The 17,502-nt window shown below is 40.2% G+C and overlaps 1 protein-coding gene across 4 annotated transcripts in view; it reads left to right on the top strand.

The window, feature by feature from the left end:
• Positions 1 to 3,012: 3,012 nt before the first annotated feature.
• ankrd54 (ankyrin repeat domain 54) overlaps positions 3,013 to 17,502 on the top strand; it is a 39,890-nt gene continuing 25,400 nt past the window's right edge. For 3 of the 4 annotated variants that reach the window (XM_028454763.1, XM_028454765.1, XM_028454764.1), the window contains exon 1: positions 3,013 to 3,531. In XM_028454763.1, the coding sequence (XP_028310564.1) occupies positions 3,204 to 3,531 (328 nt within the window). In that variant the 5' untranslated portion in view covers positions 3,013 to 3,203. Of the gene's footprint in view, positions 3,532 to 12,128; positions 12,638 to 17,502 lie in introns of all 4 variants that reach the window. The other variant, XM_028454766.1, reaches the window with a different exon arrangement.

The raw sequence follows: 17,502 nt of genomic DNA, 5'->3' as shown, positions 1-17,502 counted from the left end.
TGGTTCCAAAAAAATCAACACAGAGCGAATATATATGTAAATGAAAATTTATATATATATATGTTTATAAAGGCAGCTTTACCTTAGTCCGAATTGGTGTTTGAGGTTCAACCGATGGTTCGTGATCCAGTCTCTGTCCGAGGGGTGGACAGAAGATGGTCCTTGTTCGTGATCGCCAATTGTTACGGCTGAATTTACGGTTGACCTCATTTGGAGACATGATTTATTGCTCTGGTTGAATGATGGAGTCCAGGCGGAGCATTGATGGTTTTATAAAAAAGATTTATTATAAGATAAAATAAAAAGGAGTAAAGAAGAAGCTTCCATCCTGAAAGAATGAAAAACAAAAGCTGGTGGCAAAGCAAAAATGCAAAACCCGTTCAAGACCCGTTCCAACGCTCTGACTAACAGTTTCAAAGCTTAAGCTTTTTATACAGATAAGAGCAAAGTTCCACTCTGGGGTAAGGAGGAGGGGAGAGTCAGATGCCCAATAGTGGAAAGATTTGAGGATGATGAAGACGTATATGTTATGAAGAAGATGTGGCGCCACTCTTATCTCCTTGATCGTGTGTGCTGCATGCGAGCAGAGACTCTGGCCTTGGCTCTGTGCACTGAGTACGCTCTGTACTGTTTAATCTGTTCAAAAGTGTAAAGAGTAATGGAGTCATCATGTATTAAAACATGACAAATTGTACACATGAACATACATTTGACGATATGATGATGAATATAAAAATGACCATAACAATGTAAATAATGTTAAATCTAAGTGTCATTCGGAAATTCACGGGTTCACATTTCACTCCCACATCCCTGAATAATGACATACAGAATTGGTCCAAAAACATGTATTTAATTTTTATGCTTTCTCTACGTTGAACCAGAGTAGATTAACCTGTGGAGATTTAACCTTAAGCTAAGGTTAAATAGAAAGCAATTAATTGTAATGGAATTAATCTGTTGTTGTGTGTCAATCAACTTCTGACCTCTCAGACTTTTTTTTTGGCATCACTTGCGGTCAACTTTCACAGGGTAAACATTCCAGCTTATCACTGGACTGGTATCTAGTTTTCTTGAAATGACTAGATCTGTTCCAGCTTGTTCATTATCATATCATTGTAATAAAAGTAAAATGAAAATGTGCTTTTTCTTCATGGAGGACACAAGCCCTCTCTACGGAAGAGTAAATAAATATTAAAAGGAAGGGAAGTGTTACTCAGGGGTTGAAGGGTGTGAGTGGGTCAAATACAAGAGAAACGAAGTTAGGAAGAACAAGGAAAAGCAAACAAACAGTGAACAGAGCAAGTGTTTACACAGGCTTTCTCAGTTACACCTCGTAAGAGAAAAAGACTGAGTAAACTTGTTAACGATGAGAGCGCTCTCTATGAATACACGGGAATGATCAGAGAGAGCAACATTATTAACACCTTTAGGGCCTGTACTACGAAACTGGATATCTCTCCATTAGCTTCACCTAACCAAACATTCTCTGTCACAGGGCAGCTGTCCTACGAAGCAAGTTATCAACACGTTAACTTACTGTAAGTGAGGTGATTTCAGCCTGGCGACGCGTGCGCTCAAAGGAAATGGGCGGAGATTGCAGCATCACACAAACATGGAGAAACTGTGTAGAGCAAGTTACATTACAATTGAGGAATAATTCTTTAAAAATATGAAGAATTAAAATGTATAATTCAGACCAAAAAAAAACACTGTTGCTGCGGGAAGAAAACGACACAGACAGGAAGCTGCTGACACTGTTAATAATGATGAGATTATACAATATAAATCCATGGAATGATAAACAGCGCTCTGATCAGTTTCACTTTATTGCAGTACACACGTGCTTCTATTCAGGTAGATCTATTTATCACACACACACTAGGATGAGAGCACATTGTTTCACTGTAGTATGATTCTGCTGATACTGACAGTGTCACTGTAGCATATGAATGAATGAGTTAATCTGTCCGCTCATACAGAGAGTGTCACTCCACAGGCTTCATCAGCTGACTGTAGATCAGTCCATCAGATATAAATCTATACCTTTCCTAAATTATGTCATTGCTAAATGAAAGGATCGAATTTATCCAATAATAATCTTTATTTCCTGAAAGCAGCTGTCAGATCTGCACCAACCAGGATCTACTAACAATGGGAAGCTCATTTTACAAGAGAACTGATTGGTCAGGTGGCGGGATCTTTGCACTCACTAAGATCTGATCCAGAACTTAACCTGGTCCTGACCAGGTTAGGTGTTCAGCCTAGGTTACCATGGTGATATAGCCCAGTAAAATGTTAGCCACCGTCGTAGTACAGGACATACCAATTAAAGGCTGAAAGTTAGCGCGACAAGAGGAAATCCAGCTTCATCATAGTCCAGAATGTGTCCTCTCTCTACGATCAAAATCAACACAGATTATAGACAGCAGTTTACCAAATATATCTTTAAAAACTAGGCACGAGAGCAGGAACTCAGCTGAAGAGCATCATATGTCCATAGGGCGTGTGCTTGCTTTGGAGGGAATAGATACTCCACCTTCCCTTTGCCGTCGGGATTCATTCATAAATCTGAAGTTAGGAGGTGATGCTTCCATAACAACAGTTTCATTGTCATTTTCATCTAACCAGGTTGCTATTTGAAACATAAATTCAAGGTTGTGCTTTATAAAATAATAATTTATTCAAAATGTTTTTCCTGCTGCAGACCTATTAGTTAATATAGCTAGCTTTAATGAGTTAAATGCTTTATTTTTATTCATGGAAGGCTGTGTGATGGATTGAGTTTGCATGATTTCCACCGGAAATCTTGTTTTTTTGTTAGTTTACCAGACTTTATTTATTTATTTATTTTACTACATATCAGTTATTGTATGATGACAACACAGTATTTCTGTAGAGGGGAGTGAATTAAGTCTGTGACAATGATACAGAGAACTGAGAGAAATGCTGGTGTGGGGAAGTAAGGAGCAGGTAATAGGTAGACATGACAGGCAGGGGGCGCTACTCAGACAAGTCGAATACCAACCATCGGAAAACAACAAAGAAAAAGACTGTTTGGAAGCTCAGTGGGTGTTTCTGCTTTCTGTCAATAAAACGTGCATTCATGGCTGTTCCTTTGGACCAAACTATGTCAACTCTTCAAATATCCAGAATAGCGATGGCGTAAGGTGCTGCTAACTAACACGGTTCATCCGTGAAACATGGACGAGCAAAGCAGCGTGTTCGCTAAGGATAATGAGCGCTCCAGCTCGGAGGGGGAGTATATGTTGGAGCACGGACCAGAGGTTGAAACCCATCAGCTTCAGCTCTGCGCTAACGTGGAGGGGACGGGGGGCTTCGGGATGAATGGAATAGGGGAGAACAGAGTGTTGTTAGGCCAAGACAAAGACCTGAAGTATCTGCACCTGGTGTGGGGCCCGGGGCGAGGTGGGGCCGCTGCGGGTAAGCCGGGGAAGATCACCGGGACCCGGGCCAGACGGCACCACAGGGCCGTGCGGAGCCTGTGTCCTATCGGGAAGAATATCTACGGTAAGGGTCGTTATGTTCTAAAATACATCCAAGATAACATGTTAACTCCAACTTCATGTAAAGCTTCAGAATAAAGCCTTAACATGGGTGTATAGACCACATCTACATTAGGGATGGGCTGTGTTGGGCAGAGCCGTGCGACAACGGAAGTTCGAAATGCTTGATTCATGTAGACTCAATTTGTTCCCGGAAGTTATTAGATACGTTGATAATAATAATATTCTTAGCCAATATGATTATTTAAACGTCTTACCGTTCAAAAGTGCATCACAAACGGTCTAATCTGCACTCTCCATTGCGCTGCAACAATCAAGTGCTCACTTCCGGGAACTATTGTGAGGCTCCATGGACCGCCATTGCTGTTTAAAAAAAAAACACAAAAAAAAACACAAAAACAAAACGAACTATTGGAGTGAACGGAGTTGTTGCAACTCTCTCTATATACGGCTCTGAGGCTGGCTATTGCCAGGTACCTCGCGATACGATACGTCACAATATTTTTACCCACAATAACGATATTATCACGATACAGCGATTCTGTGATAATCGATGTGTCACATGAAATTTCATCCACGATACATTACTATATCTGTCACTGAAGAAATTCTGAATTTATTGACTGCACTTAGTGCCGGGACAACGCGTCGACGTAATCAATGACGTCAACGCCAAATACGTGCCTGACTTAAGCGGCAGCAGCAATACACACACACACACACACACACACACACACACACACACACACACACACACTATTCTTAAGGTAAAAGGAATGTTTATTTTTTGTTGGAGAAGCACTTTCTGTATTAGGATTTGAAATTTTGAGTTTAGGAAAAATGTGAGTGGCAGAGTGTATTACTTTACGTTGTTGTTGTTTTCATGTGAATGAAGAATTAAAAGATGCACTTTTTTCAGTAAGCTAGGCCTATGTGTTTTCAACATAAATCTTAGTTTCTGTTGGTTGAGGAAGAACACCGGCTACCATGCCTTTTTTTATTGAATGGTACCTCTGACTGAATGCATTATATTGTACTTACTTGAACTTTATTTTGGAATTTTGAGTTAAAGAGCAATAAACATATGTTGCAATGTTGAGGAACTCGTGTTTTTTTTTTTCATTTTAAATATGTAAATCAACATGTATAAATTACTTTTAGTCAATTAATGGGGAGATAATCGATTTAACTGGAAAACTGAATTGTTAGATTAATCGATGCATCGGGGAAAAAAAATTGCTTGATTAATTGTTTAAAATTAATCGTTCATCCCAGCCCCAACTGCACTGAATCAATTTCACAGGAATTCCAAAACATTGTCAATCAATTTCACATGAATGACAGCCAAGTAAAACAAAGTGTAATTTGTAAATATCCACTCTTCACCTATTGTCTCAATGTACTGTGTATGTACTAAGGCTGAATAATTAACTTTAATCGCATCAATATTAAGGTTTTCACTACTGCTATAACGTAACCTCAGACACTGAGGTTTTTTCTTCCATCTTCATTAGGGATGTAACGATTCACTCAACTCCCAATGCAATTCGATTCACAATATTGGTTTCATGATACGATTCTCTCAAGATTTATTTTACAAAATGGGACTGGAGACGAATGATGACTGAAAAATATTCCTTTATTTTTTTTGGGAAAAAAACTATAAAAAACTGTACTGTTTTCTTTTTATTTTTCATTGTCAAAAGAATCCCTTGATATACTATTCAAAACAATTAAATTTAACTAAAAATAAATCTTGAATGAAATAAATAAAGGAATAATACAAATGAAGAAGAAGCCTATTAATTTAAATTCTGGTTCTATAGTAAACAATGCAAAACTACATAATAGTTCTTTTTCTTTTTAAAAGTGCAACTGAAAATGTATTTTGTGCCTTAACAATTGGACTTTTTTTTTTTAAAAAAAAAACAGTCATTGCACTGTATTTGTGTCAGATATTTGTTTGGACCAGCAGAGGACGCTGGTAATCCAGTGGTCGGTTGGCATGCAGATATCTTGCAGTGAAGAAGATATGCTATGCGAGCAGACAGAGCTAATAGAAAAATGTGACTTTTACAGATATTCACGTAATATTACAGATATTCTTTCGGTGCTAAAGGGGTAAGTAATCATTTATGAATATGTTTAAGAGTAGAAGGCGGCCAGAAAGAAAGTAGTAGCAGATTCCGCCTGCCTCCAACATTTCTGGATAGCGCCCTCTGCTGTTTAAAAAAAGTACTGCGATTCAATTTTCACACTATCGATGTTAACCGTGATAACTATGAATCGATTTTTAACTGCCTTACGTTTAATCGTTACATCCCTAATCTTCATTGCATGCGTGATATATATATATGTTCACCAATCAGAAATGTTGAGAATCACCTTCCTAGGCTGCTGGCCAATCAGAGATGGTTACAGGACACAAGCTTGTATGCGCCGCAGCGAGTCTCAGTTATAAGTGTATACGGAAAGTATTCACAGCGCTTCGCTTTTCCCACATTTCATCATGTTACAGCCTTATTCCAAAAGGGATTCAATTCATTTTTTCCTTCAAAATTCTACACACAATACCCCATAATGACAACATGAAAAACATTTGTTTTAAATGTTTGCAAATTTATTAGAAATAAAGAATGAAAATATCACATGTACATAAGTATTCACTCAGTACTTTGTTGTGGCACCTTTGGCAGCAATTACGGCCTCAAGTCTTTTGAAATATGAAGCCACAAGCTTGGCACATCTATCTGTGGCCACTTTGGCCCATTCGCCTTTACAGAACCTCTCGAGCTCCATTAGGTTGGATGGGGAGCGTCTGTGCACAGCCATTTTCAGATCCCTCCAGAGATGTCCAATGGGATTCAAGTTTGGGCTCTGGCTGGGCCACTCTAGGACATTCACAGAGTTGTCCTGAACCCACTCCTTTGATATCTTGGCTGTGTGCTTAGGGTTGTTGTCTTGTTGAAAGATAAACTGTCGCCCCAGTCTGAGGTCAAGAGCGCTCTTGACCAGGTTTTCTTCCAGGATGTTTCTTTACATTACTGCATTCATTTTTCCCTCAATCTTGACTAGTCTACCAGTTCCTGCTGCTGAAAAACATCCCCACCTTCATGCTTCACTGTAGGGATGGCATTGGCCAGGTGATGAGCGGTACCTGGTGTCCTCCAAACATAACGCTTGGCATTCACCCCAAAGAGTTCAATCTTTGTCTCATCAAACCAGAGAATTTTGTTTCTCATGGTCTGAGAGTCTTTCAGGTGCCTTTTGGCAAACTCCAGGCGGGCTGCCATGTGCCTTTTACTAAGGAGTGGCTTCCGTCTGGCCACTCTACCATACAGGCCTGATTGGTGGAATGCTGCAGCGATGGTCTTCCTGCTGAAAGGCTCTCCTCTCTCCACAGAGGAACCCTGGAGCTCTGTCAGAGTGACCATCGGGTTGTTAGTCACCTCCCTCACTAAAGCCCTTCTTCCCTGATCACTCAGTTTAGAGGGACGGCCAGCTCTAGGAAGAGTCCAGGGGGTTCCAAACTTCTTCCATTTATGGATGATGGAGGCCACTGTGCTCATTGGGACCTTTAAAGCAGCAGAAATTTTTCTGTACCCTTCCCCAGACCTGTGCCTTGAGACAAACCTGTCTCGGAGGTCTACAGACAATTCCTTCGACTTCATGCTTGTTTTGTGGTCTGACAAACACTGTTAACTGTTGGACCTTATTTAGACAGGTGTGTGCCTTTCCAAATCATGTCCAATCAACTGAATTCACCACAGGTGGACTCTGCTTAGGCTGTAGAAACATGTCAAGGATGATCAGTGGAAACAGAATGCACCTCAACTCAATTTTGAGCTTGATCTCAAAGGCTGTGAATACTTATGTACAAGTGATTTCTTCATTTTTTATTTTTAATGAATCTCAAACAAACGTTTTTAAGTTGTCATTATGGGGTATTATGTGTAGAATTTTGAGGAAAAAAGTGAATTTAATCCCTTTTGAAATAAGGCTGTAACATGATGAAATGTGGGAAAAGCGAAGCGCTGTGAATACTTTCCGTATGCACTGTACCCCTCAGTTGAGTGCGCTAACAATGACACTGGGGCCCTATCAAATTCATGTTAATGGAATCACAGAAACGACCAATAAAAACAGAATCTACCATTGAATGCAGAAATAGATTAGAATAGAATTAGATTAGAATAGAATAGAATCGGGTTGAAATAAGGGTGTCCGATATGACGATATTAGATCATTAAGGATGTCAACATGACGACAATCTCCCAAATCACGGAGATCGTAGAAACGTCTGTAGTTCACATTTTAACCCTTGCGGTGCTGTGTCTGCGTCATATGTCTGTGGTCCATACACAGAACATCCAATGGTTTTTTTTTCTGCCAAATCACATTTGCTAGTCAGTATGTCAGCATTACAGACATTAGTTAAGATTAATTAAGTGCTTAAACGGGGAAAAAGCATGCTCCGCTCCCCCTCCCCCCAGTGCATGGACACACAGAGTTAGCTGTGCTGCTTCCTCTGTGTTAGCGACTGTCTGTCAGAGGCTCAGTGCAGATGTCTGTCTGTCTGTTAAACTCCATCAGTTCTCAGTGTTGAAGCACTGAAATATGTTTGAGAAAACAATGCATGTGTTTCTCTTCTATAACTAACTCTGTAGCTGTAGCAGAGATCTACTGCTGCTGTAGCTAACGGGGCTGTTTACACACTCTTAAAGAGGCAGTGTCCTGAATGTGATTTACTTTAAAAACTACTTTCAGCAACTCAGAGCTGCCCTGAAAAAAGCAACAAAACATAATCACATTTCAGCCTTAATGAAGGAAAAAGTAAAAAGTGATAATAAATGTTGATATTGTGCTGCTAGTGATTAAGAAAAGGGTCTTTGTGGCATTTTTCTCGACTGACTTTGACCCATTATTGTTTTTCTTGCAAAACTATTGAAAAAAATAAAAAAATAATAATAAATGGAGTTTATATCACCTATTGCCATTTTGGGGAAAAACATAGAGATATGAATATTGGTCCATATCACCCAGGCCTAATGTAACCAAAGCAGTAACATTTTATCTTGTAAAGGATATGATTGTCTAAACTGTGTTAAATGAGGCGTTCAAACACTGTTTAAAGTAGGATTTTATTAATATGAGTGTGTTACCTCAATAACAAATATAAATCACTAGACTGATATGCTGCCTTGTTATGTAGCAAGTGTTGCTAATGCTACACCACTTTAGTTAAACAAAGTAAAAAGACTGTGACTAAAATAACTTGTCAGCCTTTTTGTTTGATGTTAATTGTACTAGGAACCAGTTTGATGAATTGCTTACATACAATTATTTACATACATTTAGGGCGATGATTTCGAGTAGGTGATTTGGTTTGTTTTATTGGTAAATAACTTTAAAATAGTCTAAATGATTTGAATGAAAAAAATCATGATAAAATCGTGACTGTGATTTCACGAAGAAAAAATTGTGATATGATATTTTTCCCATATTGCCCACCCCTAGGGTGAAATGCCGTCACCGTAAGGAAAAGGACATTTTGTTATTGGGAAAGGTTTCCGGGACCGCTTATCATTCTGCACCGCCCGCCCCCTCCCATCCTGGCCGCTTTAAACACTGTCTAACATGCACTAAACCCTGTCTAAACTGCCAAAAAATAATAATAACAATAATAAAAAAATCATTTGTAATGCACTTTACGTTTGATGCCAAACCTCACAGTGCTATAGGATTAAAACAATACAACACAACATATATTAAAAGACACAACTAAAAGGAGGCATTAACTGTTAAAACAAGTTTCTGTAAAAAGGTGATATTTAAGTTTTTATCTTAAAAATGTCCACTGTTTGCGGGACCCTGAGGTGGTCTGGGAGGGCGTTCCACAGGCGGGGGCCAGCGGCATCAAAGGCCCTATCGCCCATTGTTTTGAGCCGTGTCCTGGGCATGACCAGATGGTGCTGTTGGCCTGACTGGGTCCTGGTTGAGGTGTGTGGTGTGAGCAGTTCAGTGAGGTAAGTGGGGGCTGCACCGTGCAGACAGTGATGGGTGTGCAGGCGGATCTTATATTCTATGCGGGACTGAATGGGGATCCAGTGCAGTGTTCGGAGGATGGGGGTGATGTGCTCGTGTTTTTGCACCCTCATCAGGACCCTGGCAGCACTGTTCTGCACATACTAGAGCTTTTGTAGTCCAGCCTGGAGGAAACAAAGGCTTGGACGAGCTTCTCTGCAGCAGGAAGGGAGAGAGAGGGGTGCACTTTGGAAATATTACGGAGATGAAAGACTGAAGTTTTGCAGATGGAGGTGACATGACTGTCGAAGGAAAGGACGGGGTCAAATTTAACCTCGTGGTTTGTGACAGAGGGAGAGAGGGGAATGGTGTGTCCAGAAAATAAAACAGAGGTGATTGGGGAGGAGCAGAGTTGATGAGAGGTTCCAGTTTGAACGGCTTCTGTTTTTGAGCCATTGAGCTGCAGGAAGTTTTGACTCATCCATGCCCATATCTCCTCCAGGCAGGCAGCCGTGGCAGAGGGGGAGCAGGGGGGAGTGACTTTAAGATATAGTTGTGTGTCATCAGCATAGCAAGGAAAATTAATTCCATGTCTGCTGACGACATGACCCAGGGGGAGCATGTAAATGGTGAAGAGGGCTGGACCCACAGGTGACAGTGTGGGGACTCTGCTCTGTCAGTGAGGTAGGAGTGAAACCATTGAAGGGCGGTGCCAGAGAGACCTGTATAGTGCTGGAGTCGGTGCAGGGGGATGTGGTGGTCTACTGTGCCAAACGCAGCAGAGGTCGAGAAGAATGACGAGGGATGTGGAACCGGAATCAGAAGCCATCAGCAGGTCGCTGGTGACTCTGATGAGAGCTGTTTCTGTGCTGTGGGAGAGACGAAAACCAGATTGGAATTTTTCATAAAGATTTTAGTTGATTATGGAGCTGGGTGGAAACAACTTTTTCTAGGAGTTTGGAAATGAATGTGAGATTTGAAATTGGTCTGTAATTTGACACTGGTTTAGGGTCCAAGGTGGATTTTTTGAGGAGGGGTTTAATGAGAGTGGTTTTGAGGGAGGTTGGGAGATGGCTTGTTTCCAAGGACAGGTTTATTATTTTGGTTATGAGGGGACTGATGGATTTGTTGTGAGTTTTAAGCAGAGGAGATGGGAGGGTATCGAGGCGGCAAGTGGATGGGTTAAATTTCCGGATGGTGTTCTCGACCTCCTGCTGCGTTGTGAGGGAGAATTGTGGTAGGTTTTGTGCGATGGGTGTTGTGGGCAGGTCAAATGATGTGCTAGTGAAACATGGGAATGAGGAATGGAAATTATCAATTTTAGATGTGAAGAAATCAAGAAACCGGTTGCAATTTGTGTCTGTGTGGGTGTAGAATGAGGAGATCTGTGGTTTGAGGATGTGATTAATTGTGGAAAACAGTTTTTTGGAATTATCTGAGCTGTTGTTTATGAGTGTTGAGTAGTGTTCTGACCTAGCCTTGTAGAGTGCTTTGGCATAACCCCTATGATGTTCCCGGTAGGCCAACTTATACACCGTCAGGCCAGATGTTTTGCAGGCACGCTCCAGGACACGGCCAGACCTCTTCATCCCTCTCAGCTTGTCTGTAAACCAGGGGGCAGAGCGGGTAAATCTGACAGTTTGGGTTTTCAATGGAGCAAGAGAGTTAAGAATGGAGGTGAGGCTGGTGTTATAATAATCCATTAAGTCGTCAGCTGATGAGTGAGGAGAGGGGGAGAGAAGCTGGAGTTGTTGACTGAGAGAGGTGGAATCCGAGTTTTTGATATTTCTGAACAGTATATGGCGTTTTGGTTTGGTGAGTTGGACTGATATTGGAACTTTGAATGTAACAGTCAGGTGATTGGTGACACCGACGTCATACTTGAAGGCCTTTGATTGGGAGAGAGTGTGTAATGACAAGGTCCAGTTTGTGGCCCCTATTGTGTGTAGGGCCATCCAGAAGCTGCTGAAGGTTGAGACAGTCCAGGATCTGTTTGAAATTGGAGGCCAGTTGACAGTTATTGGAGTCCATGTGTATGCTTCCACAGGGATAGTATTCCACGTGCAGACATCTGCTTGAAGGCAGAGGCGATGCAGGATCCGTGGAGACTGATGGGACTTGGTGTTTGGATAGTAGAGGCTACCACCGCATAGTAACAGGCATGTGCCGGGTAACACTTCACTGAGCAACAGTACTAAGAAGTGCAATAATATCCATCAAATTGCTACAGTGGTTGCTGTAACTACAGCAAAACCATACAGTACGGTAGGATGGATTTGCAGAGAAGCAGCGAACAGCCAGCGCCAGCGTTCTCTCCTCTCACTGTCCACCTCCCAACTAGCAAATCATCACTGACTCCTAAATCATCTACAGACGGTCGAGACGCTGCTCCTCACCTGCCGTCAGAGAAAGACATTTTGCTACTAAATAAAGAAATTACCAAACTATGGCAAACTTTCTACAGTAACTAACTAAAAAAGAAAGATGAATTACTCACCAAGTATACGGACATGATTGAACAGCAGTCAGTAACACTGTCACCCATTCTCCTTAATATTCCATGTGACAATGACACAGTTCCCTGGGAGAATCCTGGACCAGGACTGTCCTGTTCCACACCACGCCTGCCATCATGGGCTGAGGTTGTTGTCCGCGGACATAGACGACAGATTAATGGAATGGCATCCCTCCTCCTCTGCTTTCTCTCCACAATCTTTTTGAAGCGCTTATATGATAACGGGGACAAACTCAGTCCAATTAAGCCGACCGAAACAACCGCCAGCAAAAACGCCTCCACCACCACCTGGATTAAATTCCCACTGGCCATAAACCTCCTCTGTAGCCCGTCAAACCCTCCTCAAAGCTGCAGTCCAGAGGGATGCTACTGCAGCACCACTTCAATGCCAGCTGATGACAGGAGCACCCACAGACATTAGCAACCCCAGTACCGGAGTTCCGGTACTGTAACCGAGCTTCCTGTAACCGAGCACCACCAGACGTTCCCACACAGAGGCCCCATTGCCAGTCAACTCCGAGGATGGAAACAACACCACAGCCAGCTGTGATCCAACCGCCGGACGTTCCCGGTCAGTATAACAGGTGCACACTCACTCCTAACACTCTCTTCCCGCACACAAAACAATGAAATAACTATTAAATGTAGACTATTAAATATCAGATTGCTTTCTTCTAAATCTCTTTTAGTGAGTGATCTTATAACTGACCATCAGCTGGGTTTATTATGCTTCACTGAGACTTGGCTCAAAAATGAAGATTTTGTTGCTCTAAACAAAGCCAGCACTCCCAATTATGGTTATCACCATATTCCCCGTGAGAGTGGTCGGGGAGGAGGAGTGGCAGCAGTTTTTCACTTAAGTTTATGTTACCCCAAAAACGAAACTTAATCAAAATTAATTTGAAAGCCTGTCTCATGAAATTTGTAATCCCAAAAACAAGATAGAAAAACCCACTCTATTTGGTTATAGTTTACAGTCCTCCTGTCCATATTCAGAGTTTCTCTCTGAATTCTCTGTCTTTCTCACTGATCTGGTGCAGAGCACTGATAAAGCCATCATAGTTATCATAGTAGGTGACTTTAACATTCACATTGATGATGAAAACAGCTTAAATATTATTTACCTCACTATTAGATTCAATCGGCTTTATACAAAATATAAACAAACCAACACATTATCTTAATCATGCCCTGAACATTGTTCTAACATATAGTTTAGATATTGATCACCGGACAATATATCCTCAAAATCCTATTCTTTCAGATCACTTCCTGTTTTCCTTTGAAATAGAATATCAGCCTGCTTAAATTCTGAGAGAAGAGTACACTATAGTAGATCACTGTCTGAAAAAGCTGTAGCTAGATTTAAAGATTGAGTTCCATCATTGCTTACCTCTGATCCATATGATATCTCAACAGAGAGTAGCTATCAATGTCCTACGACAGAGAAAATAGATGATCTTATCAACAGTGCAATATTGTCACTGCACAGCTCTGGATGCTATTGCCCTGCTTAAAAAGAAGACGATATTTCATAAAAAGGTTGCTCCCTGGTAAAAATCTAAATTGCGTCTTTTAAAACAGGCATCACGAAAATTAGAAAGGAAGTGGCTCTCTTCAAACATGGTAGAAGTTCATACTGCCTGGAGAGAAAGTTTGTTAGCTTATGAAAAAGCTCTTCACAAAGCTAGAACCTCATATTATTCAACTTTAATAGAGGAAAACAAGAATAATCCTCGTTTTTATTCAACACTGTAGCCAGGCTCACCAAAAGCCACAGCTCTGTTGAACCCTCTATTCCTGTCAATCTGAGCAGTGAAGACTTCATCAACTTCTTTACTGTTAAATTCTAACAATTTAAAAACAAAGCCAATGTTCCCCCTGCAGGAGTGCTCAATTATTTCTTAAATAATTATATTATCCCCAACATGCAGCTTTTATTTACAAAGTTTCACTCCACTTGGTCTATCTGAAGTGACCTCAGTAGTTAGTGCTTCTAAATCAACAACCTGTCTTTTAGATCCAATCCCAACTCCACTATTTAAAGATGTTTTTCTACTTATTAGCTCTAATATGGTGAACTGGATTAACACATCTCTAGTAGCAGGTTTTGTGCCACAAGCCTTTGAAACCGCTGTAATCAAACTTCTCCTTAAAAAACCTACCCTTGAGCCAAGTGACTTGTCCAATTATAGACCAATATCCAATCTCCATTTTGTCTCCAAAATTCTTGAAAAAGTCATTGCAGGTCAACTATGTGATCACCTACTTCGGAACAATTTATATAAGAGCTTTCAGTCTGGCTTTAGAGCCAATCACAGCACAGAGACTGCCTGAGTAAAAGTAAACAATGATCTCCTTTTAGCCTCAGACAGAGGGTTGATCTCAGTTCTGGTGCTCTTAGATCTCAGCGCAGCCTTCGATACAGTGGATCATCATCTACTGCTGCAGAGACTGGAAAGTGTTTTTGGGATTAAAGAAACAGCGCTGGTTTGGTTTAAATCTTACCTATCAGACAGAACCCACTTTGCTCATGTTAATAATATCTCCTCAGCACACGCCAGAGTTAATCATGGAGTTCAGTTTTGGGACCAATACTCTTTACATTATATATGCTTCACTATGTAACATTATCAGAGAACATAAACTTATCAGTTATTAAAACTCCAGGCTTGACGTCACATTCTGGATGAGCTGTAACTTTCTCCTTCTTAACCAGGATAAAACCGAAGTGATTTTATTTGGTCCAAAACACCTCAGAGAGAAATTATCAGAGCAAATAGTGTCGAATAGGAGGCAGAGCATTCAGCTACCAGGCTCCTCGCCTTTGGAACCAGCTCCCAGTCTTAGTACGGGAGGCTGCTACTCTCTTCACCTTTAAGACTAAACTCAAAACCTACATATTTGCTAAAGCGTATACCGTATAATAGCGTCAACCTAACCACGAGGAACAAAGCCCTAAACCTAAATATAGGAATTAAAACTAAGATGAAATAGTAGAACACCAACATTATATTCAAACATGATCCACCATCTACACATAGATCTAATAGGCTGCAATGTTATGATGTCCAGTCAGACACAGTTGTGCCTGGTTGTAAAACCCCCCCACTTCTGTTTCTCGATGCATAACCCATCATAATGCTCACACTGCTTCACACCATTTACACTGACTAGTACAGTGCCCGTTGGAAGTATGCATTCATGTGGGAGCATAAGGGGTATATTTGCGGGTCCAATTTTCCTGGTTTAATTCTATGGGGCATGTGCATGACTTCATCACTTTTTTATTTTTTTGTTTGGTGTATTTTCCTGTAACATATGTTTTTTGGAATCATGTGTATTTACATATCTTTCTGTTGTCTTTTTGTGCATGAATGTTTGCTGTTTTTTTTTTTTTTATTTAAATATTTTTTGTAATGTATGTTTTTTAGGGTCATGTGTATTTTTGTATCTTTCTGTTGTGTTTTTGTATAATTATTGTTTTGTTGCCATTGTCGTGTGATTCAGGAGTCATTTTGTGTATTTTTTGTGTAAATATTTAGTTTTATGTATTTTAAGTATAAATATTTAGTTTTGTGTATTTTGAGCCATTTTCATATTTTTGTTGTATTTTTCTGTAATGTATGTTTTTTGAAGTCATCATTATGTGTATTTTTTTATCTTTCTGTTGTCTTTTTGTGAATTTTTTGTACAATTATTATTTTTTGTTGCCATTGTAGTGTTATTCTGGAGTAATTTTGTGTATTTTAGTTTGTTTTTTTTGGTGTAGTTTTGTGCATTTCTGTTGTCATTTTAGTGTATTTTTTGTATAAGTATTTAGTTTAGTGTATTTTGAGTCATTTTCATATTGTTGTTGTCATTTGGTGTATTTTTCTGTAATATATGTTTTTTCTCTCTCTCAAATTTGTAGCTTTCAAAACAGCAGCCATTGCCGTCAATCAGTTCCGGGTGAGGTCTGTGCGGTCTAAATAGCGTACGGTCAAATGTTTTGAAACGACATCATCGCCAAATAAGGAACAGTAAAAATATATTTTTCCTCAAAAGAAAAGTCCACAGGAGCGAGATCAGGGCCAAACTCAGCTGGCACGCACCGGAAGAGAGCTGTGCAGTGAAATAGATACAGTGCCCGTCAGAAGTATGTATTCATGTGGGAGCTTAAGTAGAGTTAATTATGGCCAAATAAGTATGTGTTTGAAGGTTGGATGTACAAAGAGGTGTACATACTCTGTGCTCTGTAGTGTTATAAAGGGCTTTATTTGCGGGTGCAAAATAAAACAGCGTCTGCGATCTCCCCGGTTTAATTCTATGGGACATGAACATGATAAATGTGTTTGTTGTTGTTTTTTTTACTCCCTTTTATATTTTTTTGTTTGGTGTATTTTTCTGTAATGTATGTTTTTTGGAGTCAATATGTGTATTTGTGTATCTTTCTGTTGTCATTTTGTGTATTTTTTGTATAAATATTTAGTTTTGCGTATTTGAGTCATTTTCATATTTTTGTTGTATTTTTCTGTAACGTGTGTTTTTTGGAGTCATGTGTATTTTTTATTCTTTCAGTTGTCTTTTTGTGCATTTTTTTGTATTATTTTATTCATTTAGTATATTTAAATAAATAAATACCGTCCGTGAAATGTTTGAGACGCTGATAACCAAACTCCATAGACATTGTAGCGCCAATCAGAAAAGTAACAAAACTGCGCAAAACAAAACGTAAAGCTCCAAACTATATGAGTGAGTAAGTAAATTAAAGTATTACCTGCTGCCTTTTTAAAAAAAAAACAAAAATATTTTTTTACCTTCGAACCGAGTGGTCAGAGCTTAGCTTCCATGCACGGCATGACACAGAATCTGCAATTTTCCAGATGGAGTATTGAACAGGTTGAGGTCAAAACCCACTCTAGTGAAACAACGCGTTATTGAACAACAGTTATATGGTTTAAACAATGGGAAACGTGTCTGCAAAAGACTCACCAGTGGCTGACGGTTTCAAATGATCTATTCAAAGAGCTCCCGTGTCTGAGACACTAACGATAGCATGGCACAGGAAGAAGTGGAGTCGGCAGTGGCTCACACACACGAACATCAGTGACTAACATCAGGCCCAATAAGTGAGACTTAAGAGCTTTGCTCGTTTATCAGTGCAAGCACGACTGCTTAGACGCTCCTCTCCCCTCTCGGGTATAAATCTTCTTCTCTCTCACTCGTATGTTTACAGTCTGTGTCTGCTTGGCTGTGTGCGCAGCGATTGGCTCTGGCTGCACACGTGACTCTTGCTCGTGTGAGGAGCTGTGCAGTGAAATAAATATAGATGTGCGCTAGCGCCCCCTCACCCCCTGAGGTCAAAAGCAGAACAGGTTTCATTTCGGGGCTGTCCAGAAGTGAACTATAATTAAAATAAACATTTTGAAATGACCAAATTACTCCAAAATAACA

Source organism: Gouania willdenowi, chromosome 8, assembly GCF_900634775.1.
Source record: "Gouania willdenowi chromosome 8, fGouWil2.1, whole genome shotgun sequence".
Lineage (NCBI taxonomy): Eukaryota > Metazoa > Chordata > Actinopteri > Blenniiformes > Gobiesocidae > Gouania > Gouania willdenowi.
Note: the sequence above shows the minus strand (reverse complement) of the source record. Positions and strands in the feature narration are given on the sequence as shown.